Source organism: Acomys russatus, chromosome X (assembly GCF_903995435.1).
Source record: "Acomys russatus chromosome X, mAcoRus1.1, whole genome shotgun sequence".
Classification (NCBI taxonomy): Eukaryota; Metazoa; Chordata; class Mammalia; order Rodentia; family Muridae; genus Acomys; species Acomys russatus.
Window position 1 is genome coordinate 561,087 of NC_067169.1, and position 26,434 is coordinate 587,520.

The window sequence follows — 26,434 nt, forward strand, 5'->3', positions numbered from 1 at the left end:
ATCACTAACAAGTTGCTTACCGTGGTCAGTTTAACTAGCACCATTAAAATGGAATATCTTGTTCTCCTTTAGTTATGTCAATAAGGTAGAAGAGGTAAGGACTAAAAAACTGATACTTGTCCTCAGTTGTCATAGGATGGTTCTTTTCTTTTCTTTCTTTTTTTTTTTTTTTTCTTCATAGTGAATAAAAATAAATAAAATGAACATAGAGTCCTGTGGCATTTCCTTCTATGCTAAGAACATAATAGAATTATGTTCTTAATTCTGCTAATTCATTTTTGGCTCACACTAATGAGGTAAGTATTGTGTGGAAACTATTTGTAATTAGAAAGTAGCAGTGGTTCATCTGAAGTGACATTGTTATTACACCAGAACTGGATTCAAGCCAGCTGTCCTGTCACCAGCAAGTATTGTCTTTCCATATTCTACCTACCATGCTTCCAAGGCTGATTTTTTCTTATGATAGTGATCATAGTCCCATTTCATTGTGTCTCTGCTCTTAAAACATTCATTTTTATGTAGCTTGGAACCCTCTAAATTACTTGTCTTTGTGAGAAAAAAAAAGAATGAGCTTCTAGCTCTAACCAAGCTTTATTTTAAGCCCTCAGACATCACAAGGTAAGAAAATAAGAAATTGATCCCCATGGAAAATTAGAATTTACAAGCTAAACATTAAAGAAAATTCTAAGATCTGTCACTGAAATAGTATGGGGGAGTTTGGGGCCATAACCTGGGGATATTGTGGAGGTATCTAATACTAGTAGAACTGGAGACACTGACTGAAGACTTTTCTTTTCCTTCAAGGGAATCATATGAAATCATATCAGACCTGGATAATTTGCAGAGATTATAAGCTTTTTTTGTGTGTGGTTTTTATTGAATGACACTTTGAGAACTTAGTGAACTTGATCCTCTTTTTCTTTAATCAGGTCATTACTGTATTTTCTGCTTCTAATTATTATGAAGAAGGCAGCAACCGAGGAGCATACATCAGAGTGAGTTATGGTACAGCTCCACAGTTTTTCCAGTACCAAGTAACTAGTACCTCATGCCTGAACCCTCTTCACCAAAGGTATATAGCTCTGAAAATACTATAGACTTTTTGTGACCAAATAGAATCAGTCCCATGTGACTAAGAGTAGCTCTGCCAGTAAAATTTCTAGTCATCATTATTGAGTTGTCTGTTTAAATTCTTTTAGTTTATATATCCTGTAGTTCTAGTTCTGTTGTTAGGTTCACATGTGTTTAGAGTTGTTTTATCTTCTATCATTATGAATTACTCCCCACTACTCTACTTACAGTTTTTAAAAATATTTTAATAATTTATTCATATTATATCTTCTACTTACAGTTTTATCTGTCTATTTCGTCTCCTATTAGAATGACACTTTATATATGGTTGCTGTTTTCTTGATTATTTGTTTTTTTTTTTTTTTCTGTCTTGGTTATTTTTTTTCTCTTTCATTTCAAGCTCTTTGTGCCTTTGAACCTAAAATATGTCTCCTGTAAGGTAACATATAGTATGATCTTGTTTCATTTTGAAGTTATCTAGTCTCATAATTTCTGTATTTTTTAGCTGATTATTTAATTTACTTACATATGCTGTTATTATTTATATACTTGGATTAGCATCTATCATTTTATAGTTTTGACACATAGTTAACACTTTGTATTGTGGGTTCCATCCTGAAAACGTTAAAAAAAATAAGTCTTTTCTGAAAATGTACAGACATTTTTCTTATCATATGCCTCGAATAATATAATATACCTATGATTTAGATGACATTTATATTAAATATTATAAATAAACTATGAAGTATTATGAAATTATATATCAGTTCTATGCAAATACTATGTCAATTTATTTAAGGCACTTGAGAAGCCTTAGATTTTTAAGGTTCATTTTATATCCTGGAGTCTATGCCACATGAACACTGAAGGATGTCTAGATCTTAAGACCTTTCTGTTCTTGTTCCTCCTTCAAATTATTTTTATAAGTGATCTGTGGTAGAAGTTTATGCTGAAGTAGTTGACTAAAGTGTCCAAACATCAATCTAAAGATTGTCTTCTCTTCTGACTTCTACTACCTCTGTCAGGTTGGGTGCTCTTCTCAGAATAGCCGCATCTAGTTTTGAAGTCCATGTTAGGGTCTACTCATGTGCATAGCTTCTTTTATCACAGACAGTGCCTATTTGATTTCAGTAATATAATGATAAATTGCAATATCTTATATAACAAGGTCCTTTTTTTCAAATAATTATTCATGTGAATCTTTCAAATCCAAGAAAACTCTATTTAGAACATGTATAAAGGTACAAGGGCAGAACCAACTGCACAAGGTTGTACTCTGATATGCACACATGTACTGTGGCAGCACTCACCACATCAAATCATCAAATACAAAATATAAAATATCTAAAACATAAAAAGGAGCAATATGCAAGCAGCAACATTAATAATGATTTTTAAAATATCTAACAAATCTGCAAAATATGTACATAAATGCACATACATTTACTGTCTCACAACACAATATGTATAAACAGACAATGTATTTGAAGTAGAAACTGGTATGTTACAACATAGCACATGAAAATGAAGGAGAACAGAATGATTTTGTGAGGTTCTCTAAAATGTTCTCTTAATGCAGGGTGAGTGCTATGGAATCCAGTGCCTTAAAGATACTAAAAGAAAAAATGCTTTCACGAAAAACTGATCTCATCAGTGCTTTCCAGCTCCGTGACCAGAGTAGGTCAGGTAATGTGATTTACAATTTCTTAACATATCTGGCTATATACAGAGTAAGTTTTCTTCAATGGAATTTTAGTTCTTGCTAAAAAGGAATGATAGAAAAAAATCCATTATTCGCAAAAGAAAAAAATCAGAATGTATCTCCTCTTCAGTAAGCTTCTTTAAATTCAAGAAACTAACAACCCCGAATTATACTTCTATTCTGGTTGCCTGTGCAAAGACAGATTCTGGAGGATGCAGAATTGTAATGCATTTGTCAGCTTCATGGTAACTTAGTCTCATGACTGCCATTCTTTTGAAAGATTATTTGAGCCTGGTATAGTGACACATGCCTGTAATTCCAAGCCTCTGAAAAGCTAAGGCAGGGTAATTATGAGTATAGGGCCAGTTTGGGCAACAACAAGATCCTGTCATAAAAAAAAATAAAAATAAATAAAAAGAAGAGCAATCACAACAAAGAGATGATTTGTTTCACATATGGAAGCACAAAGCAATGAGTAAGCATCAAAGGTTAGATTGTCCTGGCATGAAGGCTAATGTTGTTCTATCAACTATCCTGACACTAAATTCTATCGTGGTAGGAAAATAGAAAAGATGAATTTGGGGTTTCTGTACTTTCAAAGTGGCTAAATTTTATAATGTTCCCAACTGCATCTTTGAGGAAAACATCCTTAATTGTAGCCATTAGTTACACTCAGAGGTGAGCATCAATTAGTTTGAGCTTGCAATTAAGGACTGCTAAGCGAACGAGGTGAGCTATGATGACTAAGAGTCAACAAAAACAGCAAATGACAGAGTTACTTCCCCCAAGGAAATCAGCTGTTGAAATTGTCAAATGCAAAATATAAAATGTCTCAGATATGAACAGGAACAAAGAAAAACCACGGATGTGTGTTTGGAAGATCTGAAATATGATGATTTGAAGAAGTATCAACTAGTTATAGAGCCGGTGCTACACAGCTGTAATGCCAGCACGTGGGAGATGGTGGCATTAAATTAGACATTTGAAGCCAGCCTGGACTACATGAAAGACTTTGTCTCAAAACAGAATCAAAAGCCAAGAGAGTGATAGAAGATGCACAATGAATCTGTTAAAGAAAAGACAAGACACCTCCACAAGAATTAGTTTGAGAGATAGGCATTTCAAGGCTAACCTAAACTGCACAGTAACCCCAAGGCTAGCCTGCACTATGTAGCCAGATGCTGCTTCAAACAATTGTTATGAACAGCAAAAGGAGAAGTTTAACTAACATCTAGTCAGAATCAAAGTCTAACATATATCAGGGCACCAGGAAGAAAGATACAGAGACTGTAAGGGAGGCAGGACATATTTAGCATAGGAATGTCTGAAACTCTTCCAGGGCTGATGACAGACTCCTAGAGATAAAGAGAAACACGGATTCTTAAGCAGGATAAGTAACATTAACTCCATACTTTCATTCAAGTGCTTGGTGCTACAGAGCACCAAGAGGGAAGAGGGCCTTCAAATGCAGGCAGAGGAAACACACATTCCTGCAAAAACATAACAGTTAGACTGGTAGACTAATTAGCAACTGAGAAAAAAGCCAGTAGATCATATAGATGAAGATTGAAAGCTATAGTTAGAAAAATAGGATGAAAACATGAACAGAAACGCAGCTGGATACTACTCTGTTAATAGCGAACAAAGTAGAAACCGAGGAAATATATGTTACTAGACATGGAAAGGAGGACTTCATGATAGCAAACATTTAATTTGCCAGTCGAGTTTGTTCTACATGTTTACATTCCTACTGAACTAGCCGCAAAATATGTCAAACAAAACTGACAGAGCAACCAGCAGAAGTAGAAAAAAAATCTGCCATCATAATGGGAGATTTTAATACTCCTCCCTCAGGAAATGAAAAGAGACAGACCGAAGATTGTCACTATAGAATACACCAATACCCTGACATAAGTGAGCAGAGCTATAGCTCAATATAATTGTTTTATTTAAGTTTTGTTTTGCTGTGAAGAGACACCATGACCATCGCAACTCCATACCTACTCTATACCTATTCCAACAAGGCCATTCCCTATGAGTCTATGGGGGCCACAACTATTCAAACCACCACAATAATCTAAGCGTGGTGGCACACGCCTATAATCCCAACACTCAAGGAAGAGACAAGGCAATCATGAGTTCAGCACCAGCCTGATATATAACAAAATCCCTCCTTCTTTCTCTTTCCCTCCCTCCTCTTCCTCTCTCTCTCTTGAAAACAAGAAATATACTTCTGAATTGTTGTACTTCTTAGATCAAAGAGTAAATCACAGTAGAAATTAAAATACTCAAGCTGAATGATAATGGAAATTCAACATGTAAAGTTTACAGAATGCAAAGTAGAGGAACATTGGTCGCTCTGAGTTCATATATATATATATATATATATATATATATATATATATATATATATATATATATATATATAAACAAAGCTGTTGTCAACTAATAAGAAAATAGTTCTCTGAAGAAACTGGTGAATGAGAGATAAAGAGCCAAGTGAGCACACAAATTAGAGAATACGCATTCAATTACAAATAACCAATACTAAGAAAGAAAGAGATGTCATTATAGAATTTATAAACATTAATATCATAAGATACATTATGAAAACTTATAGCAACGAATTAGAACTTTACATCAAATAGACATATTCCTAAAATACATACATCTATATACACATACTCTAAACTGAGACAGAAATAAACCAAAAATCTTAATGAGGAAAATCTTACACCACCATCTCCAGAGAATAAGAACAGAATATTTTAGGAGGTCATCATAACCTTGGTGCTTAAGCCTAACAAGAAAAGGACAATTAAGAGCTCATTATGGATAAATTTATATGAAAAAATCATAAATGAAATAGTCAAATATTAGTATATTACAACCAAGTTTGGCATTTGCTATGAATACTAGGAAATCCAAGTTGTTTTGTCATTCAGATACAATTCACCATTTTAATAAAGAGCTTATGTGATTCAGTTAAAAACAATTATATTTGATATTTTTACCCTGTTTTTATGGTTTAGTTTTATTTTATTTCAAAAAAAAAATTGAGACAGGGTCTCAAGAGCAATCTGGCCTCAAACTCCCTATGTAGCTGAGGACGAACCTGAACCTTTGATCCTCCTGCCTCCACCTCCTGTGTTTGTGCCACCACGCCCTATTTATGTAGTACTGGGAATCAAAGCCAGGGCTCTGGGCATATTAGACAAGCCCTCTACCAACTCAGCTCCATTCTAAGACCTGTTTTCATGGTTTGTAAAATCAGTTAAGACAATTACAAATAAATGATGGAGGTGGTGATAGCTCATGCCTATAATTCCAGCACTGGGGAGGTGGAGGTGGAAGGATAAAGAATTCAGGGCCACTTCAGCTACGTATTTTGTTCAATGTATGGGCACTGTATACATATAGTATATAGACATATATGCAGGTAAAATATTCACAAACATAAAATAATCCTAAGAATAAAAAAGAGGCTCTATATGTATTTATGTGTAAATATTTATATACTTAGAAAAAGGACATAAAAAGAATAGAATTGTTTATTTAAAATCATTTATGTGCTGGGCATGGTGGCTCATTCCAGTTAGAAAAGATGAAATAAAAATTGCAAGTTTGAAGACAGCCTTCAGTTCAAGTCCAGCCTAATTATATATTGAGACTATGTCTCAAAAGCCAAGGTTTCACAATATAGCTTGGTGGTAGAGTTCTTGTCTATTGGACATACTAGGTTTGATCCCCAACATCAAGTTGCTTTAAATGAATATATATCTTTAATAATCAGAAAAATAAGAATTTCTGTGTTTTGATAAAATATAATATGAAGGGCAAAAACATTAGTTGGGAAAATAGATGGATAATAAGCTAACGTATTAAAAATGAAAGTAAGTCTTATGTGTTTTCAAATCTTCTGTAATACTTTACTTTGTGTATTAGGTAAAGAGAAAACAATTTAATGTTTAAGAGGAATTTCTTACATGTGACAGTAAGATTTCTAGAACATGAAAGACTTTCTTTACTTATTCCTCCCATAAGGCTCTGGGGCCTAGTAGAGCAGATTGTGGAGGAGAGCAGGCCTTAAACCCACAGGCTGTCCACTAGCTCTGCGAAAGACCTTGCATCTTTATTTTGTCAAATTATACACCAATCACATGGGCTCTTGTCGTTGCTGTTAGGAAGGATTTCATTGGCCCAGTGGGCTTTTTCTATGGAGAGCGTTTTGGGCCTGAACTTACCATGGAGATCTTTGAGTTCACACCTGGTAAGCATAGACTCTAATGGAAATGTCGACTACATGTCCAGCTTCCAGGATCTCCACATTGAAAAGCCTGTGAAAGACGTGAGTGACATTAGTTCCGGCTAAAAATCAGGTTGGGTAAAAACACCCTTTGGACAACCTCTAAGCCACTTAGTGCTTTCAATAGTTGGGAGTGGAACTATCTAATGGATGGGAATGGCAGTCTCAAGAAAGGCCAAAAGGGGATCTCCCAGGAACGTGGTGAGGTGCTTGGGAAATGTGTGTCTTCTCTTTAGAATAGACAAGATAAAGAAGCAAACACTTTGTGATCAAATCTGATATTCTTATGTCCATCAGAAGAGCAGACATACCATTTATATACTCAACATATAAAACATATAAACAAGACTTGTTGATGTTCCTTAGAATATGCCTTGAGGTACTAAAGATATAAAATATCTTTAAAATGGCAATACTATGGGGACACTGATCAGATCCCATCATTAAGTAGTTAGCAATTCATCAGTAGTTAGTTGTAATGTCAAACTGATGGGATACTGAGAAGAATGTAAAGAAGCATGCATGCTAGATGGAGAAATATCCACAGGAAGAAGGCCTTGGGTGGTAGAGACAGTTGACCATGGTGACTCAGGTCATTGGCCTCTACACAGAGAGCCTATGATTCAAATCTTATTCAATAGCCGTCTTATCTCTAGCAAAATTGCTTTATCTGTGTTTTCAGTCCCTATTTTTTAAGACCATAAATGATGAACTAGAACAATCTGTAGACTTTTCTGAAGATTGGCAATTGTTATTTCCTGCAGTTGTATTAACTCTTTGTCCCTGCAGAACAGAGGAGTAAGTCTTTAATCTGATTCAAAATGGTTAGGCCAAGGGAGCATTTGCCTTTCGTATACAGAAGGCCTTGGGCTTATTTCTTAGCACCATAAAAAGATAAATAAAGAAAAAGAATTTGTGAGATTGTTTTATATTTGTTATGTTTGCTAAAATTAATCTATATTGTTAATTCTCAATGTTTTTCCACTTATAAAATCTTTATTCTAGATGAAATCTGATGTAATTGAAACTCTGTATAGATACCGGTCTGACTTGAAAATCATATTTAATATCATCGACACTGATCACTCAGGTAAATGAATGTTGATTAGTTCTGGAGTAATAGAAAGCAAAAGCCAGTTTGTTTCTTTGAACCCAGGACTAAGTTTTAATCTATTTTATTCTTCATCCAAACTTGATGAAACATGAAGGGAAAGGGTAGATTTAATATTGGTAATTTAACTTGGCCACAAAATCTGTGCTGGAGACCATAGAGTTCTACAGAAGCCTTCCTAGCCACTGGAATAGCTTCTTTTATAAATCACCAGCAGAGATGAGAACCAATTAAAAGATAATTCACTTTCTGGTTTAGTAACTAAGTTAATATGAAATGGGAGTTTTAATTCTGTTTGAGGGACTGAAAACTTGGTTTTAACTTAGCTTTGATATATAATTACTGATTTTTATGTTTTTCTTTTTTCATGACAGGGTTTCTCTGTGTAGTTTTGGCTGTCCTGGACTCACTTTGTAGACTAGACTTGCCTTGAACTCACAGAGATCTGCCTGTCTCTGCCTCCTGAGTGCTGGGATTACAGGTGTGCGCCACAGCTCCCAGCTAATTACTAATTTTCAAGCTTAAAAATGCAGGGCTGGGAATACAAGTCAGTGATAGATTGCCTATTGTGTATGCAGCTCTAGGTACCATCCTCAGCACCCTACCACTACCCCTACCTCTGTGCAGAGACATTTGAGCGTGAGAAATATCAATAGTGAGCCATGCGAGTAGATTTTTGCAGATAAGAGCAGGCAATAGTGGGTTTATGAGATGACTTGTTTGTTGGGCAAAGGTGCTCATTGCTGACCATGATGACCTGAATTCCATCCCCGAAACCCACATGGTAGAAGAGTGGAAGGAGAAACTGACTCTCTCAAGTTGTCCGCTGAGCTTCCTATTTTCACTATGTCATGGGCTGTGTGCACACATGCACCCGTGTATACACACACATACACCACGGAGGGGGGCAACATCATGTTATTGACTCTCAGGGTACCTTCTCCTGCTTTGATATTTCTCTCTCTTCCGCCATCCTCCTCTGTGTCCTGTACCCTTGGATTTTAGTTCTTAGGATTTCTGTGTCACTTTCATCCACATCCACTCATTTCGTCACCATTTACTCTTTTTGGTGTTAACATATTCTCAGGATCCTTGGTAGTTGCAAATGACACTATGTTTCCTATGTTTAGGATCTTTTCCTTTTTCCATCAGTGTTTTGATCCTCAGGCATATTAGTGAGCTTGTAAATGGTACTATTCGATCAGTGTGGCTTCTCCCAAACTCTTATAGGTGGGTCTTAACATTAGCACTTACCACCTTCTCCTGTTTTCTTTTAGGCCTCATCTCCATGGATGAATTTCGGACCATGTGGAAACTTTTCAATACTCATTACAATGTTCAAATTGATGATTCCCAAATTGATGAGCTTGCCTACAAAGTGGACTTCAACAAAGATGGAAACATAGACTTTAATGAGTTTTTAAAGGCTTTCTATGTAGTACATAAATATGAGGTGTCAGACAGCTATTCTGCTTAAGATGAACAAAAAGTTCCCTCAGCCTCCTTGAAAGCAGCAGACCCCAACAACTTCCAGTCTTAACCGAGGCCCTTGAAATTCGTAGTAGTAGAGAAAAGTAGACCCTAATTCACACAAGTAGAAGCATAGTTTGAGTGTTTGCCATCCTTAGCAAACTGTTATTGATAAGGTTATGTTAAATTTCAGTTGATAAGATTTACTTCCAGTGTTAAGATCCAACCATTGCCAGTGATGAGCTTGGATTGAGCCTAGTGCTGGCCTTAGATGACACCTAACCAGGAGACCAGAAAAAATTGGAAGCATACCGAAAGAAACCCACAGAACAGGAGTGGAAACTATGAGCTATAACATTTGTAAGGGGCTGAGAGTAATACTAAGCTATTGCTGAAATAAAATATTCCCATCATCAAACCATGATCATTTTCAGTGACCTTCAGTGGGTAGGGGAACCACATTCAGGCATGAGGGCCACATCAGAATCTTGGGAGAGACTGAGAGCAACAACAAAATCCCTATTTTTCCTATTGCTGGAAATAGAAAGTCAGTATATTCAGATTGAGCCCTGTAATTAATATGCTCTGACAACCTGACTGAGAAGACAGCGCCTTAGTTGTATACACTATAAGCTTATTCTATTATTCTGATTACATATCAAACAACTGACTTCCATCAAGAGAGAGGCTATATTTCATTATTTTTAAAGCTTTGGAACTTCAAGATCAAGAAACAATCCAGATAATGCTAGCCTGCCTGCTATATATATCAGAAATAATGAATAAACTATACCAGACATCTTTTGAAATGAATTAACTAAACTTATAGAAAAGCACAAAAACCCTCCAGGGCCAGGAAAACAATGTAATTCAAACCATGGTAATATTTGCATCTGGCAAGACAGGTTTTAATGCTGTTGATATGAAAATGCAACTTTCACCTTGAAGAATACATGATGATTTATTTAAATATGTATGACCATGGTCAGAAAACTGTTACCCTCAATTCTACATTACAACACGGCAACAGTTTCATAATTTCTTACAGTAACAGAAAAAAAGACATTCATAAATCAAAACACATGAATACATTGGAGGAAACATCAGGTAAGCAAAGTGTGGGAATCTCCATCACAGGCCTCACATGGTAGTTGATGGCACTGTGAAAGTGGATTGGTGGAAGTTAGTGGCTTGTCAAGAATACATCTGAAAGGCTCTTTGCTCAGTCATTATTTTTGTAATTAAAATGTAATTACACCCTGTTTTCCCTTTCCCCCCTGCAACATCTCCCATATACACCTCCTTCCTCCCCTCCCCTCTCAAATTCATGGCATTATGTTAAACCTAGGAGTGGGCTTTTAAAAGGACTGAAAATAGCACAAATTAATTTGACGTTGTCTGAAACATTTTAATTTTCTATAATCACAAAATGAAACCATTTGACTTTGTATAATCTTTAACACAGGTGCAGCTCTTTTTTCCTTCCCCACTAAGAACTTCAGTTCTCAGTGCAAAGAATATTATTGAGGATTAAAAAAAAAGATCATTACTAAATACTGAAAGGAATAATTTGCAAAGAAGAAAATAATTTTAGGTGTATGCACATCTAATAACAAAGCTTTAAAATGAATGCAAAAATTTGCATAAGGGCTGGGCTAAGTTGATAGAAGCTTTGTGATATACCTTTATTTTTTTTTAATATTTTACACTTGTTTATTTACTTTTTTCATGTGCTTACTTGTATATACTATAGCATACATGTGGCATTCAGGGGACAACTTGTAAGAGTTTGTTTTCTGAGGTTGTCAAGCTTAGCAACCAAAATTCATACCCACTGAGCCATATCACTGGCCTAGAAATAACATTACCTAGTAACTGTAACTGATCTTAAGCCAATTGTTTAAAAAGAGTCAGTGATACACCTTTATAAACATATTATGCAAATATAAAATAAACTTATGGAAGATTGGACAGCCTAACTAATTCACCTGATTTGTCATGTATATAAGTAAATGAATATATACAAATGTATACATATATATATACTATATATGTGGAAGGTCAAGCATATCTATGCAACTCTGAAATCAAATTTTGAAATATTTTTAAAATCAACTCTAAATAATACACAGTTTAAGCACATAAGAGCATTTATAAAAACTGACCACAACACAGTCCACAATTACAAATCAATAAAATAATTCTAATTCAATTAAATTATAAAAACAAATATGAACAAAGCTCTGGGTTTGAGCCCCGGTACTGGGAAAAAAAAGTAAAAAGCTAGCCATATTAATGGAGACTAAAAAAGTAATATAACTATAGATTTACAATAAAACCCTGACTAAAAGCATTACAGAGGACCAAAGGTTGTTGTTGTTGGGTTTTTTTGTTTTGTTTTGTTTTGCTTTGTTTTTTTGCTTGGTTGGTTGGTTTGTTTTGTTTTGCTTTGCTTACAATTTCAGGTCCCAATCCATCTTTCCAGGGAAGTCAAGGCAGGAATATAAAACAGCTAGTCACTCAGAAATTTAGATGTACTGAGATAGGAAAGATGTTTTCTTCAAGGCTGTCAAATACAAGTAGCCAAAACACTAAGAATGTAACATTTATATAATTCCTGATTGTGTCACGGTTCTTCTTGCTATAGGTGATCTATTGTATATGTGTGTAATAATATAAATGTATATGTAAAAAACTAAAATAACAACAATAATAAAAAACAGCTAGTCACATCACATCACAATCAAGTGCAAGAGAGAATATACATACCCTTGCTTGTGTTGTACTGCTTTTTTTTTTAAGTTTCTTTTTTTTAATTAATTTATTCTTGTTAGATCTCAATGTTTATCCCATCCCTTGTATCCTCCCATTCCTCTCCCCGCCCCATTTTCCCATTATTCTCCTCCCCTATGACTGTTCCTGAGGGGGATTACCTCCTCCTGTATATTCTCATAGGGTATCAAGTCTCTTCTTGGCTACCTGCTGTCCTTCCTCTGAGTGCCACCAGGTCTCCCCCTCCAGGGGACATAGTCAAATGTGAGGCACCAGAGTACGTGAGAAAGTCATATCACACTCTCCACTCAACTGTGGAGAATATTCTGACCATTGGCTAGATCTGGGAAGGGGTTTAAAGTTTACCTCCTGTATTGTCCTTGGCTGGTGCCTTAGTTTGAGCGGGACCCCTGGGCCCAAATCTGCCTATCATATTGTTCTACTTGTAGATTTCTAGGACCCCTTTTATTTTGCTATTCTCCCATGCGTCTCTCATTTAGAGTCCCAATACGATGCCCTCCCCTCTGTCCCAGTTTCCTGGTAAGTGAAGGCTTTTGTGGGGCATGCCCCTTGGGCTAGTATGTAGATGTAAGTGAGTATATACCATTTGAGTCTTTCTGCTTCTGGGTTAACTCACTCATTATGATAATTTCTAGCTCAATCCATTTATCCACAAATTTTGGGAATTCCTTGTTTTTAATAGCTGAGTAGTATTCCATAGTGTATATATACCACAGTTTCTTTATCCACTCTTCTATTGAGGGACACTTAGGCTGTTTCCATGTTCTGGCTATTATGAATAAGGCTGCTATGAACATGGTTGAGCAAATTTTCTTGTTGTGTGCTGGAGCATCTTCTGGGTATATTCCAAGGAGTGGAATAGCTGGGTCTTGAGGAAGCCCTATTCCCATTTTTCTGAGATAGCACCAGATAGATTTCCAAGGTGGCTGTACTAGTTTGCATTCCCACCAGCAATGAAGGAGTGTTCCTCTCTCCCCACATCCTCGCCAGCATGTGGTGTCGCTTGAATTTTTGATCTTAGCCATTCTGATGGGTGTAAGATGGAATCTCAGAGTTGTTTTGATTTGCATGTCCCTGATGGACTAAGGAGGTTGAGCATTTCTTTAAGTGTTTCTCAGCCCTTTGATACTCCTCTGTTGAGAATTCTCTGTTTAGTTCCAAGCCCCATTTCTCAATTGTGTTATTCGGTTTGGTGGTGTTTAATTTCTTGAGTTCTTTATATATTTTGGATATTAGACCTTTGTCAGATGTAGGGTTGGTGAAGATCTTTTCCCAGTCTGTAGGCTGTCGCTTTGTTCTCTTGACAGTGTCTCCTGCCTTACAGAAGCTTCTCAGCCTCATGAGGTCCCATTTATTAATGGTTGACATTAAGGCCTGGGCCGTTGGTGTTCTGTTCAGGAAGTTGTCTCCTGTGCCAATATGTTCCAGGCTCTTTCCCACTTTTTCCTCTAAGTGGCTTAGTGTCTCTGGTTTTATGTTGAGGTCTTTAATCCACTTGGATTTGAGTTTTGTGCAGGTGACAAATATGGGTCCAGTTTCATTTTTTTACACATAGACCTCCAGTTAGACCAGCACCATTTGTTGAAGATGCTATCCTTTTTCCATTGAATGAATTTGGCTTCTTTGTCAAAAATCAAGTGACCATATGTGTGTGGATTCATATCTGGGTCTTTGATTCGATTCCACTGATCAACCAGCCTGTTGCTGTACCAGTACCATGCTGTTTTAATTACTATTGCTTTATAGTACAGTTTGAGATCAGGTATGGAGATTCTTCCGGAGCAACCTTTTATTGTACAAGATTGTTTTAGCTATTCTGGGTTTTTTGTTTTTCCATATGAAGTTCAGAATTGAACTTTCAATGTCTTTAAAAAATTGTGTAGGTATTTTGATAGGGATTGCATTGAATCTGTAGACTGCTTTTGGTAGGATGGCCATTTTTACTATGTTAATTCTCCCGATCCATGAGCAAGGAAGATCATGCCATCTTCTCAGGTCATCTTCAATCTCTTTCTTCAGAGTTTTGAAATTTTTTTCATACAAGTCCTTCACTTGCTTAGTTAGGGTAACTCCTAGATATTTTATATTGCTTGTGGCTAATGTGAAGGGTATGGTTTTCCTAATTTCTTCTTCTGCAAGCTTGTCATTTGTGTATAGGAAGGCTACAGACTTTTTTGAGTTAATTTTGTATCCAGCCAATTTGCTGAAGGTGTTTATCAGCTGTAGGAGTTCTCTGGTGGAATTTTGAGGGTCACTTATGTACACTATCATATCATCTACAAATAGGGATAATTTGACTTCCTCCTTTCCCATTTGGATACCCTTGATCTCCTTTTGTTGTCTTATTGCTCTGGCTAGAACTTCGAGTACTATATTGAAGAGATATGGAGAGAGTGGGCAGCCTTGCCTTGTTCCCGATTTTAGAGGAATTTCCTTGAGTATCTCCCCATTTACTTTGATGTTGGCTATTGGCTTGCTGTATATAGCCTTTATTATGTTGAGGAAAGTGCCTTGTATCCCCGATCTCTCTAAAACTTTAAACATGAACGGGTGTTGAATTTTATCAAATGCTTTCTCTGCATCCAAGAAGATGATCATGTGGTTTTTTATTTTCAGTTTGTTTATATGGTGGATTACATTGATGGATTTCTGTATATTAAACCATCCCTGCATGCCTGGAATGAAGCCTACTTGGTCATGATGAATGATATCTTTGATGTGTTCCTGTATTAATTTTGCAAATATTTTATTTAGTATTTTTGCATCTATGTTCATAAGAGAAATTGGTCTGAAATTCTCTTTCTTTGTTGAGTCTTTGTGAGGTTTAGGTATCAATGAGACTATGGCCTCATAGAATGAATTTGGTAATGTTCCATCCATTTCTATCTTTTGGAGTAGCTTGAAGAGTATCGGTAATAGCTCGCCCTTGAAGGTCTGGTAGAATTCTGCACTGAAACCATCTGGCCCTGGGCTTTTTTTGGTTGGGAGACCATCGATGATTGCTTCTATTTCTGTAGGGGAAATGCGGCTACTTAGCTTGTTTATCTGTTCTTCATTCAATTTTGGCAAGTGAAATTGATCAAGAAAATCGTCCATTTCTCTTAGATTTTCAAATTTTGTGGCGTATATGCCTTCAAAGTAGGATCTTATGATTCTTTGAATTTCTTCAGTGTCTGTTGTTATGTCTCCCTTTTCATTTCTGATTTTGTTGATTTCAATACTGTCTCTCTGCCTTTTAGTTAGTTTGGCTAATGGTCTGTCTATCTTGTTGATTTTCTCAAAGAACCAGCTTTTGGTTTTGTTGATTCTTTGGACTGTTTTCTTAGTTTCCAATTTGTTAATTTCAGCCCTGAGTTTGATTATTTCTAGGCGTCTACTCCTCTTGGGTGTTTCTGCTTCTTTTTTTTCTAGGGCTTCCAGTTGTGTTGTTAAGATGCTTATGTGCGATGTTTCCAATTTCTTTTTCAATGACTTATCCTTCAGTGAGAGTGGGGTGTTGAAGTCTCCCACTATTATTGTGTGGGGATCGATGTGTGGTTTAAGCTTTTTTAGGAGATCTTTTACAAATGTGGGTGCCCTTGTATTGGGAGCATAGATGTTCAGAATTGTGATGTCATCTTGGTTGACTTTACCTTTGATAAGTATGAAGTGTCCTTCCTCATCCCTTTTGATTAATTTTGGTTGAAAGTCTATTTTGTTGGATACTAAAATGGCTACGCCTGCTTGCTTCTTGTGACCATTTGCTTGGAATATTTTTTTCCAACCTTTTACCCTGAGGTAATGCCTTTCATTATGGGTGAGATGTGTTTCTTGAATGCAGAAGAATGTTGGATCTTGTTTATGTACCCATTCAGTTAGTCTGTGTCTTTTTATTGGAGAATTGAGGCCATTGATGTTGAGAGATATTAATGACCAGTGACTGTTAAGAGTCTTAATTTTGATGTTGTTTCCAGTCGAGCATTTGTGTAGTTGTGTTTTTGACATGGGATAGTTATCTATTTCCTGGGTAGTTTTGGTTGTAGCTTGACCCTTTGGGATGGAGTTTTCCTTCTAGTACCTTCTGTAAAGCTGGATTTGTGGATAGGTACTGTTTGAATTTGTTTTTGTCATGGAATATTTTGTTTTCTCCATCAATGGTTATTGATAATTTTGCTGGGTAAAGTAATCTGGCCTGGCATCTGTGGTCTCTTAGGGTTTGCAGGATCTCTGTCCAGGCCCTTCTGGCTTTTATGGTCTCTGCTGAGAAGTCAGGTGTAATTCTGATAGGTTTACCATTAAATGTTATTTGGCCCTTTTCCCTTGCAGCTTTTAATATTTTTTCTTTGTTCTGCATGTTTTGTGTTTTGATTATTATGTGGCGGGCAGTTTTTCTTTTCTGGTCAATTCTATTTGGTGTTCTGTAGGCCTCTTGTATGTTTATAGGCATTTCTTTCTTTAGATTGGGGAAATTTTCTTCTATGATTTTGTTGAGAATAGTTTATGGGCCCTGGAGTCTGATGTCTTCTCTTTCTTCAATGCCTATTATCCTCAGATTTCTTCTTTTCATGGTGTCCTTAATTTCTTGGATGTTTTGTGTCAGGAGTTTTCCAGATTTGCCATTTTCTTTAATGGTTGATTCAATATCTGTGATTGTATCTTCTAGCCCTGAGATTCGTTCTTCCATCTCTTGGATTCTGTTAGAAAAGCTCACCTCTGTGTTGCTCGCCTTCTTCTCTGAGGTCTCCCGTTCTCGTTTTTCTTCTGTCTGTGTGTTTATCATTGAATCCATTTTCATTTTCAGATATTGAACTGATTTTTTTATTTCTTTCATGTGATTTTTTGTATATTCCTGAGTTTCTTCCATTGCCTCTTTATAGGTCTTCAGAGCTTGAACCATTTTCTTTATTTCTTTCATCTGGTTGTTTGCATTTTCCTGCAATTTTTCCAGTTCCACTCTATGTGCTTCTTTTATGTCTCTCACCTGTTTGTCTGCGTCTTCCTGCATTTGATTACGAATTTTATTTGTTTCCTCCATTATCATCCTCATTACTAAGGATTTGAGGTCATTTTCTTGTATTTCCATTGTATTTGAGTTCTCTGGGTTGTTTTCTTTGGGATAGGTGGAAACTGGAGATGCCATGTTGTTTTGGGGTTTTTTGCGTATGCTTTTTCGTTGTCCTTTAGACATCTTGTCATCTTTGTTTTTGTTGGATAGCTTCCAGAGTTGGATGGAGGGTGTCTGACAATAGATTCACTTATTTTCTCACGATTTCCCTAGGCTGGGAGCTCAAAGCTTCACTGGTGTGGATGTTAGGAGGTTAGCCCTGTTGTTCCGGTCTCTCACAGCCAGTGATCTTCAGCCCCCCTGTGCTGTGGATCCTGCAATTGTTCTGGGTCTCTGAATGAGCGTTGGGTCAGGCCAAGGTATCCACAGCCTTCTGTGTTCCCTGCCAAGTCCAGCCAGGAACACTGGGCCCGAACCACCAGCTGAACTCAGCTAGATTCTCAGGGCCTGAACTGTCTGCCGAGCTCAGCTAGGGATTCTGGGCCCAAAATGCACACAGGGTCCAGCCAGAATTTTTGGGCTGGGACTACGCACCAAGCTCCGCTAGGGCCTTTTGGCCCAAAGTGCGTGCTGTGGTCAGTTATTGTACTGCTTTTTAAAAATTAATTTATTCAGAGTACTTCTCAATTGTCATCCCCTCATTTGTCTCTTCCTGTTCCACCCTCCCTCCCTCTTTTATCCTATTCCCCTCCCCTAGGTCTGTGACAGAAGAGGACCTCCTCCCCACCATGTGGTCACAGCCTATCAAGTCTCACCTTGGTAGCCTGCCTATTCTTTCTCTGAGTGCCACCAGGCCTCCCCACCAAGGGGAGGTGGTCAAATATGGGGCACCAGAGTTCATGTCAAGCAGAGTCAGTCCCCACTCTCCACACAACTGTGGAGAATGTCCTGTCTATTGGCTAGATCTGAATAGGGATTCTAGGTTTACTGCATACATTGTCCTTGCTTGGTGCAGTAGTTTGAGCAGAACCCCTGGGCCCAGATCCACCCATCATGATGTTCTTCTTGTAGATTTCTAGGACCCTCTGGTTCTGGGTCTGGGTTATGTGTTGTGCTGCTTTTTTCACTAGCTTTTTCCTTTCTGTCTTATATAGCTCAGAACCCTCTGTCTAGAGCAGTGTTCTCAACCTTCCAGCTGCTATGCCCCTTTAATACAGTTGTTGTGACTCTCAACCATAAAATTATTTTTATTGCTACTTCATAACTATACTTTTGCTACTGTTATGATTTGTAATGATTTTTGGAGATAGCGGTTAGCTGAAGGGGTCGTGGCCCGCAGGTTGAGAACCACTGCTCTAGAGGGCTGGTACCATCCATAATGAGCTGAGCAGCAGTTGCAAAAAGGAATTCAACCTATGTGTACAATACTCCTTCCCTCTTGTCTCATATCAAAACTGGTCTGTGTCTGTCTGTCTGTCTGTCTGTCTGCTGTCTGTCTGTCTGTCTGTCTCTCTCTCTCTCTCTGTGTCTCTCTGTCTGTCTGCCTCTCCTCTCCCTCGCTCTCTCTCTCTCTCTCTCTCTCCCTGTGTGTGTGTGTGTGTGTGTGTGTGTGTGTGTGTTTTCTTAGAGAGTTTGCTATGGAAAATGGCTTCCAAGATTAGTGTTGAAGTGTCATCTAGTGTTTCTAAGTGACAGAAAGCTGTTAGGTACCTTATGGAGAAAATACATATGTTAAATAAAATTAATTCAAGCATGCGTGATAGTATTATTGGCATGAGTTTAGTGTTAAGGAATCAACAAGACACAGTAAATGAATTATATTTAAAAAGAAATACTTGTAAAACAAGATATATATTGGACAGTTGACAGAAATGGTGGCCAAAGTCGGGCAGGAACCCAACCCTTTATTTTCCCAAGGAGCATTCTTTCAGTATTTATTAATTCAGTGTTCACTTAGAATATATATATATATATACACACTCAAAATACTGTGAATAATGAGAATCAAGAGGGTTTTCCAAATATTTTCTTCTTTATTGTTATTTTTTAAATTTTGCTTTTCAAGAGCATTTATCTGTTTAATTCACTACAAACTATTCAGTGAGGGGTACTCACTGAATAGTTTATTCTATTTTACTTATTTGTAATGGCACTTCTGTCATATAGTAAGCTACCTCATACACATGGCTCTCATGTTAGGCTCCTTGTTACCATCCACTGATCTCTGGGACTATTTATACACAAATGCTTCATGTATTGGATACTATGGGTTTATAATTGTCTTGCTTTCTAGCAGCATTGGCCTGGATTCTTTGAATTTCGTTGGTCCTTTAGCCCTCTGTACACATACTAGAATCAGCTTGTCAAATTTGTGAAATCAGCTATTTAATTTTAATAGGAATTGCATTGTTTATAAATTATCCTTTACTGTAGTGACTCTTTCTGCTCATAAGCATGACATATTTTCCAATTATTTTAGAATGTTTTCACCTATATAAAATGTCATTTCTATAATCTTTAGAAGAGATTTATTCCAAAATGGGGTGCTGGAGGAATTGGGGGAAAGAAGGGAGAAATGATGGGATTATAATCTCAAAATAAATAAAATAAAAATGATTAATGCCAAGTTATACTGTGAGTTTTTTATATTGTTATCGTCCTATTCTTTTGCTTTCAAATCTTCTTGCTTGCTCCCCCATACAGAGTTCTAATTTTAGAGTTTGATTCTGTTTTAGTCTCCAGTTGCTTTCTGTGTTTCTTGTATGATCTGTATTTATTTGTGGGGGCAAGCCTATTTATGTGTTTGTACTATGTGTGGACACTTGATCAGTCTGGATTGTTCAGTTGGGAGCTTTGTAATTTTTCATTGTGAACTCATCACTCCTAGCACTTTTGTGTTTGTATGTCTGGAATATTCCATGATATTTAAGATGTGGGAGCTATTTTTCCATGTCTTTGTTGGACTTGTTCCCAGGGGTATCATTGCTTAAGGAACTGGTCTTGTGTAACTTTTTAGTCTGGAGTCTCTGAATTATGTGGGTAGAGTGAAAACAGTATAAATTGTAGTCCTGTGATTTTAAAACCTCAGAGAGCTTTTATTATTTTCCCACCCAAAGCCCTGTTGCCCCATAGTCTCTCTTGTTTTTAAATCCTTTCATAAATAAAATAGTTCTTTGAGGGTCTTGGCTTTATGTAAAGTTCTGAGTTTAATTCTCTACCCACTAAAGCCCAGAGCCTCATTTCCTGTGCCTATGTAGGGGTATTAAATCCCAAACCCCTAGGTTCTGGAGACAAATACCCCCTGTTATCTCAAGCATTCACTCTTCTGCTTTTTCTTTTTCCCCTTTGTTTCTGGCACCTAGGGGTTGGCTTTTATTATTTGTGAGCCTAGTTGTACATTTAAAATAATCATGCTAGATTTTACTCAGTGTATCTAAGTGATTATAGTAAAAGGATTTTCATGTTGTCTGAGTTTCTATATTACTAGCAGTGACAGAGTTTTTGTATTATTTAGCATGATAATAGACTGCATTCTTCGTAGTTTTTAATAATCTTTAGACTTCATATTTTTATTCAGTGATTAAGTGTTCATAATATTCAGGGCATTTGGATTATATAATGTGTCTTTTATTGGGCCACAATTTTAAAACCTTGGTAGGACTTCTGAATTTCTGTAACAATTTTTACATAAAAGGTATCATGTTGTATTTTTTTAAGCTACAATTAAAATGGATGGCCCTCATCCGTTCTTCCTGACATACAGAAGTCATATTAACCCACTATAGGACTTTCCATATTTTTGTTCTCTGCAAGTAAATCTGTATAAGACCATTTATAGTCTCATATATGTGTATATTTACAACTTTAAGACAATAACAGAGTGTTTATTTTGTGCTGCATTGAAAATGGAATTAGATCATCATTTTCCACACTCTGTTTTACTATTATATGGTGCTGAAGACCCAGGGAGCTGTTTCAGTTCCTGCTTGTTTATCTTTTGAATGCTCATACATTTGAATGTGACCCTCAAAGTTCATGTATTCAAAACTTAATCTCGATATTCATATGTTAATGATTTTAGAGAAAGGACTTCTACTAAGTAAGTAGATTAGAAAGGGCCATTGGGGTGAAGGCTCCATGATGGCATTAGTGCTCTAAGAGGAAGGGAAACCTGAGCCAGCACAAGTTTTCCCTGCCATGTGATAATCATCTTCTTGCTATGCTGTAGGAAGAAGGCCTGCGCCAGAAGCTAAAACTCCAATGCTATACTCTTGAACTTATTGGTCTTCAAAACCATTACCCAAATATACCTTTATTGTTTCTAAATGATCCAGTTTCAGGAATTTTGTTCTAGGTAACAGAAAATGATTCAAGACAAATCCAGAAGTCATCACTATAGTGCTTAATGAATTTCTACATGTAACCAGCACCCAACGAAGAAATAGAATATGGTGCTGTTGAGATGGGTAAGTGAAGCCAGATGTGGTGGCACACCCTTTAATCCCAGCACTTGGGAGGCAGAGGCAGGTGGATCGCTGTGAGTTCAAGGCCAGCCTGGTCTACAAAATGAGTCCAGTACAGCCAAGGCTACATAGAGAAACCCTGTCTTGAAAAACAAAACAAAACAAAACAAAATGTGGCTAAGTGAATAAGGACACTTGCTATGAAGCCTGATAACTCAATTTCGATCCCTGGAAACTACATGGTAGAAGGAGAGACCTTACTCTCCAAGTTGTTCTCTTCTCTGACCTCCACATGCACACTGTGGCACCTGTGCATTCACAATACACATGTACAAACATATCAATAAATAAATATAAATATAATTTTAAAACAAAGTAGATTATTACTGTTAGGATTCTGCTTCAGTCTGCCTACTTATGATGTCATTGCTTACCTGCCACAGGGGCGTGGCCCTGCCCAGGGCCATATAATAGGACAAACTGTCCATGTGGCCCTCTCTATTTCCTTGCACTCTTACCCCTCTACTCTCTCTTCTTATTCTCTCTGTCTCTCTGTCTCGTCTCTCTCTCTCTCTCTCTCTCTCTCTTTGGGGTATGCCTTCCCCTTTCCTTCTCCCCCATGCTCATTTAATAAACTCTTCTACAATATAATATCTGCTGCCTGGTACCTTGTATCTATCATTACCTTATTAATTAATATATAAAAATTACCAGTGCCCCAGAATCACTCCCACATATGCCTCCTTTTGTCTCTCACCCCCTAAGGTATTCATCATCCTGATGTTAACATAGATTTCTTTAGCTTTTTGAGGGGGAATTCTATAGAAAAGAAACCATTTAATAGTATTCTATAACATTATTTATAACACTCATAATGCATTTACATTTAGTTATTAATTATGATGCCTTATAATAGCTCATTATGTAACTATATCAGAATTTATTTGTTCATGTACTAGTATACTTTGGAGCTATTATGGACAGTACTGCCATGAACAAATTGTTCTTAATTTACTCTTTTTAACTACTGTAATATATTAAGTGCTGTGTTGGACTGCCTTTAATTTGGTTATTCTGCTTTGAGTAATGGGATGCTTTATATTGATTGTAAACTGGACAGGATCCAGAATTACCTTGGAGACAAATCTCTGGGCATGTCTGTGAAGAATTTTCCATATTAGAGTAATTGGGGGAGGAAGCCCCTTAACTATGGGCAGCACCATTCCCTGGGCTGGGGTCCTAGACTGCATCAAAAGAAGAAGGCTGAGCATAAATATTCATCTCTCTTTGCTTCCTGACTGTAGATTCAATATGATCAGCTAGCTACCTTATGTTCCTGGTACTGGGGCTACCTTGCCATGATGAACTATATTCTCAAAATGTGAGTCAAAATAGACCATTATTTTCTTAAGTTGGTTTTTATCAGAGATTTTATCACAGCAAATGTACCCAATACAGAAACTTGATACAGAGAGTGTGGTCATTGCTATGATAATTCCGACCATGTGATGCTTGGGCTATTGGAACTGGGTTACAGGGTGAGTGTGGAAAAATTTGGAATGTTGGGCTAAAAAATCTCTAGAGCCTGGAAGCACAGAACAATAGTCCATTCTGGTAGGAGTCTAAAAGATGAGAATGCTGAAAGAAAGAGACACTGGGGGCCAAGCTCATGTGGTTTTAGGAGGAAAGAAAGATTTTTATCATGAACTAAGCTAAAGGCCATTGCTGTTGCATTCTGGCAAAGAATGTGGATGCATTCTTCTTATGTCCTATTACTCATTTCTCTTAACAAAACATGGAGAAAGGCGAGGACACACACACATGTGGGGGGGACAGAGGATAAAGAGAGACAGACAGAGACAGAAATACAAAGGTAGACAAAGACAGAGATAGACATAGAGAGATAGAAAGAGAGGAAGTTCCATGAGGAAAGGGGTATGAACAAGTTAAAGTTGTGAATAATAGGAAAGTGCCCTGAGGGCAAGATCCCAGACACTAAAGGCTATATACCTTGTGAGAATGCCAATCCATCTGAGAGAGTGTGAACTGAAAACGATGCTGAAATGGTTCCTTGCTCCAAAAAAACTGCAAATGCAGATAGAAAACAATGCAACTATACTCAACCTGGCAGCAGAACTTGGCATCATCATCCATGTGCTACTGGTTTTATAGGTAAGAAAGATGAAAGAATGTTAGGGATCTAGAAGCTTGTGCCAAAGTTCAAGAAGACTGCTGGGGCCAGGGAATGCCCAACAGGGTCAGATTCTCTGTAAGAAGGCCCTGAGAGCCCACTGCATAAAGCTGGAAAGATAAAGCCTCAGTTGAAAGGAGAGTCCAGAATGTTGGAGATGCCAGAGGCATGGGATATCTGTCAAAATAAACTTCAGCTGTAGCTGTAGAGTAAAGCCAACCCATGAGAAAGGTTACATATGCCATAGGCATCAGAGATGGAGGGGTGGAATTGAGGCCAACAATTGACAAGTGGGACTTCTAAGAAGCTTCCATACAGCTAAAGAAATTATCAACCTGGCAAAGAGGAAGCCCACAGAATGAGAGAGAAACCTTGTTAGCTATAAATTTGACAAAACGTTAATATCCAGAATATGAAAAGAAATTAAAAAAAAAACAGTCAAAGAAACAGATGACCCATTGTGGTTTGAACAGGCATGGCCTCCATAGCCTCATGTGTGAATGCTTGGCTACAGGGTGTGGCACTATTAGGAGGTGTGGGCCTTGTTGGAGTAGGTGTGGCCTGGTTGGAGGAGGTGTGGCCTGGTTGGAGGAAATGTGTCATTGTGGGGGTGAGCTCAAGCTACACCCAGTGTGACACACAGTCCCCTTCTTCTGACTTTGGATCAAGATGTAGAACTCTCAGCTCTTTGTCCAGCACCATGTCTGCCCGTATGCTGCCATGTTTCCCACCATGACAATAATGAGCTAAACCTCTGAAACTGTAAACCAGACCCAATGAAAGGTTTTCCTTTATAAGAGTTGCCATGGTCATGGTGTATCTTTGCAGCAATGGAATCTCTAACTAAGACACCCATTCAAAAAATGGGTCAGGGACATGAACAGAAATTTCCGCTCAGATCTTTTGGAGCCTAATTCCATTAGCATCCCAGAGGCTTAGGCTTTGGTATTTTCCCTTTCTGGTTTTTATCTTGATTTGGGCCTGATCTTTTCATGCTATGACCATAATTTCTCCCTTGTGGAATGTTTCCTCTGTGCTATTATATGCTAGAAATATATAAGAGGAGTTCACATGTAAAAGACTGCCTGTGTCTCAGAAGAGATTCTGCAGTTACACTTTTGAAAAATGTTGGAACTGTTCGAGACTTTGGTAATCTTCAAGTTAAATTGAATACACTTTGCATTATGAGTGGCAATGAGACTATTGAGACGTGAAGTAGAAAAATCATGGTTGAGTCAAGTTGGCAAGGGATGAGCTTGTGATGGGTCATATTGATTGTCAACTTGACAGAACCTAGAATCATATCAGAGACAAACCTCTGGACACATCTGTAAGTATGTTAACTGTACCAGAAAGGCCTACCTTAGCCATGGGTGGCACCATTCTCCAGGATTGGGTCCTCAACTACATAAAAAGGTGAAGGCTGAGTGTAAGCACCAGTCATCTTTGTTTCCTAAATGTGGATGAGATGTTACCAGCCAGTGACTTCATGCTGCTGTCTCCAGGACTTCCTTGCCATGATGCCCTTTACCCCCAACCTGTGAGTCAAAATAGACTTTAGTTGATTTTGTCAGGTATTTTATCATAGCAATGAGAACATTGATCCAATAAACTATTTTCTGTTCTTGACCACTAAGGTACAAATTCAATATGTATTATGTATACTGAGCATACACAGAAATGTTACTCTATCCCTAATGATGAGTTAGATTTTCAGAGATCAGACTGAAATCCAATTGGCTACCCTCGGGGAAGTGGGAGGCAAATGGAAAGAAGCATAGATGAGTGGCTGAGGGTGGTTCCTGGTGGTTCTGTCTCTTGATCTGTGTGCTGTCTGTGCATGGAAATTAACTAAGCAATGTTCTGGTGAGTCGTGCATTCATCTCAGTGCAGCAATTCCCTTTAAAAATTAAGAGTTGTTGCTTGAATATATATATATGAAGTGGTGATAGCATTATCATTGATGATGTATGACAATCTCTTTCCCTTCATTTCTACTAGCAGTAGCTTTTCCAGTTCTGTCTCTGTGTTATGAATTTGATGGCTATAAAATGACATCTTACCAGGTTCTTATATTTCTTGAATGGCTGAAGGATTTGAGCATATTCGTGTACTTAGATTTTCTTTCTGACAAATTGTTTCATCATATTTTGGTTACATTTTCTTTTGGTTTATACACACCTTTCTTGCCAATTTGTAAATTAATCCCAGCTGGGTATGGTGACACATGCCTATAATTCCAGCACTTTGAAGGCTGAAGCAGGATTGCAAGCTAGTGAGTTAGTGAGACCCTAACTAAAAAAAAAAAAGTTAAAAAAAAAAAAAGTTAATACCTTAGTTATT

General features: G+C 37.3%; 1 protein-coding gene across 1 annotated transcript in view; it reads left to right on the forward strand.

Moving 5' to 3' along the window:
- Positions 1–10,026, forward strand: part of Ppef1 (protein phosphatase with EF-hand domain 1) — a 75,691-nt gene extending 65,665 nt beyond the window's left edge. Inside the window, exons 12-16 of the mRNA XM_051140966.1 lie at positions 930–1,072; positions 2,651–2,757; positions 6,958–7,121; positions 8,085–8,169; positions 9,468–10,026. Coding sequence (XP_050996923.1) covers positions 930–1,072; positions 2,651–2,757; positions 6,958–7,121; positions 8,085–8,169; positions 9,468–9,667 — 699 coding nt within the window. The 3' untranslated portion in view covers positions 9,668–10,026. The remainder of the gene's footprint in view (positions 1–929; positions 1,073–2,650; positions 2,758–6,957; positions 7,122–8,084; positions 8,170–9,467) is intronic.
- The last annotated feature ends 16,408 nt before the right edge of the window (positions 10,027–26,434 follow it).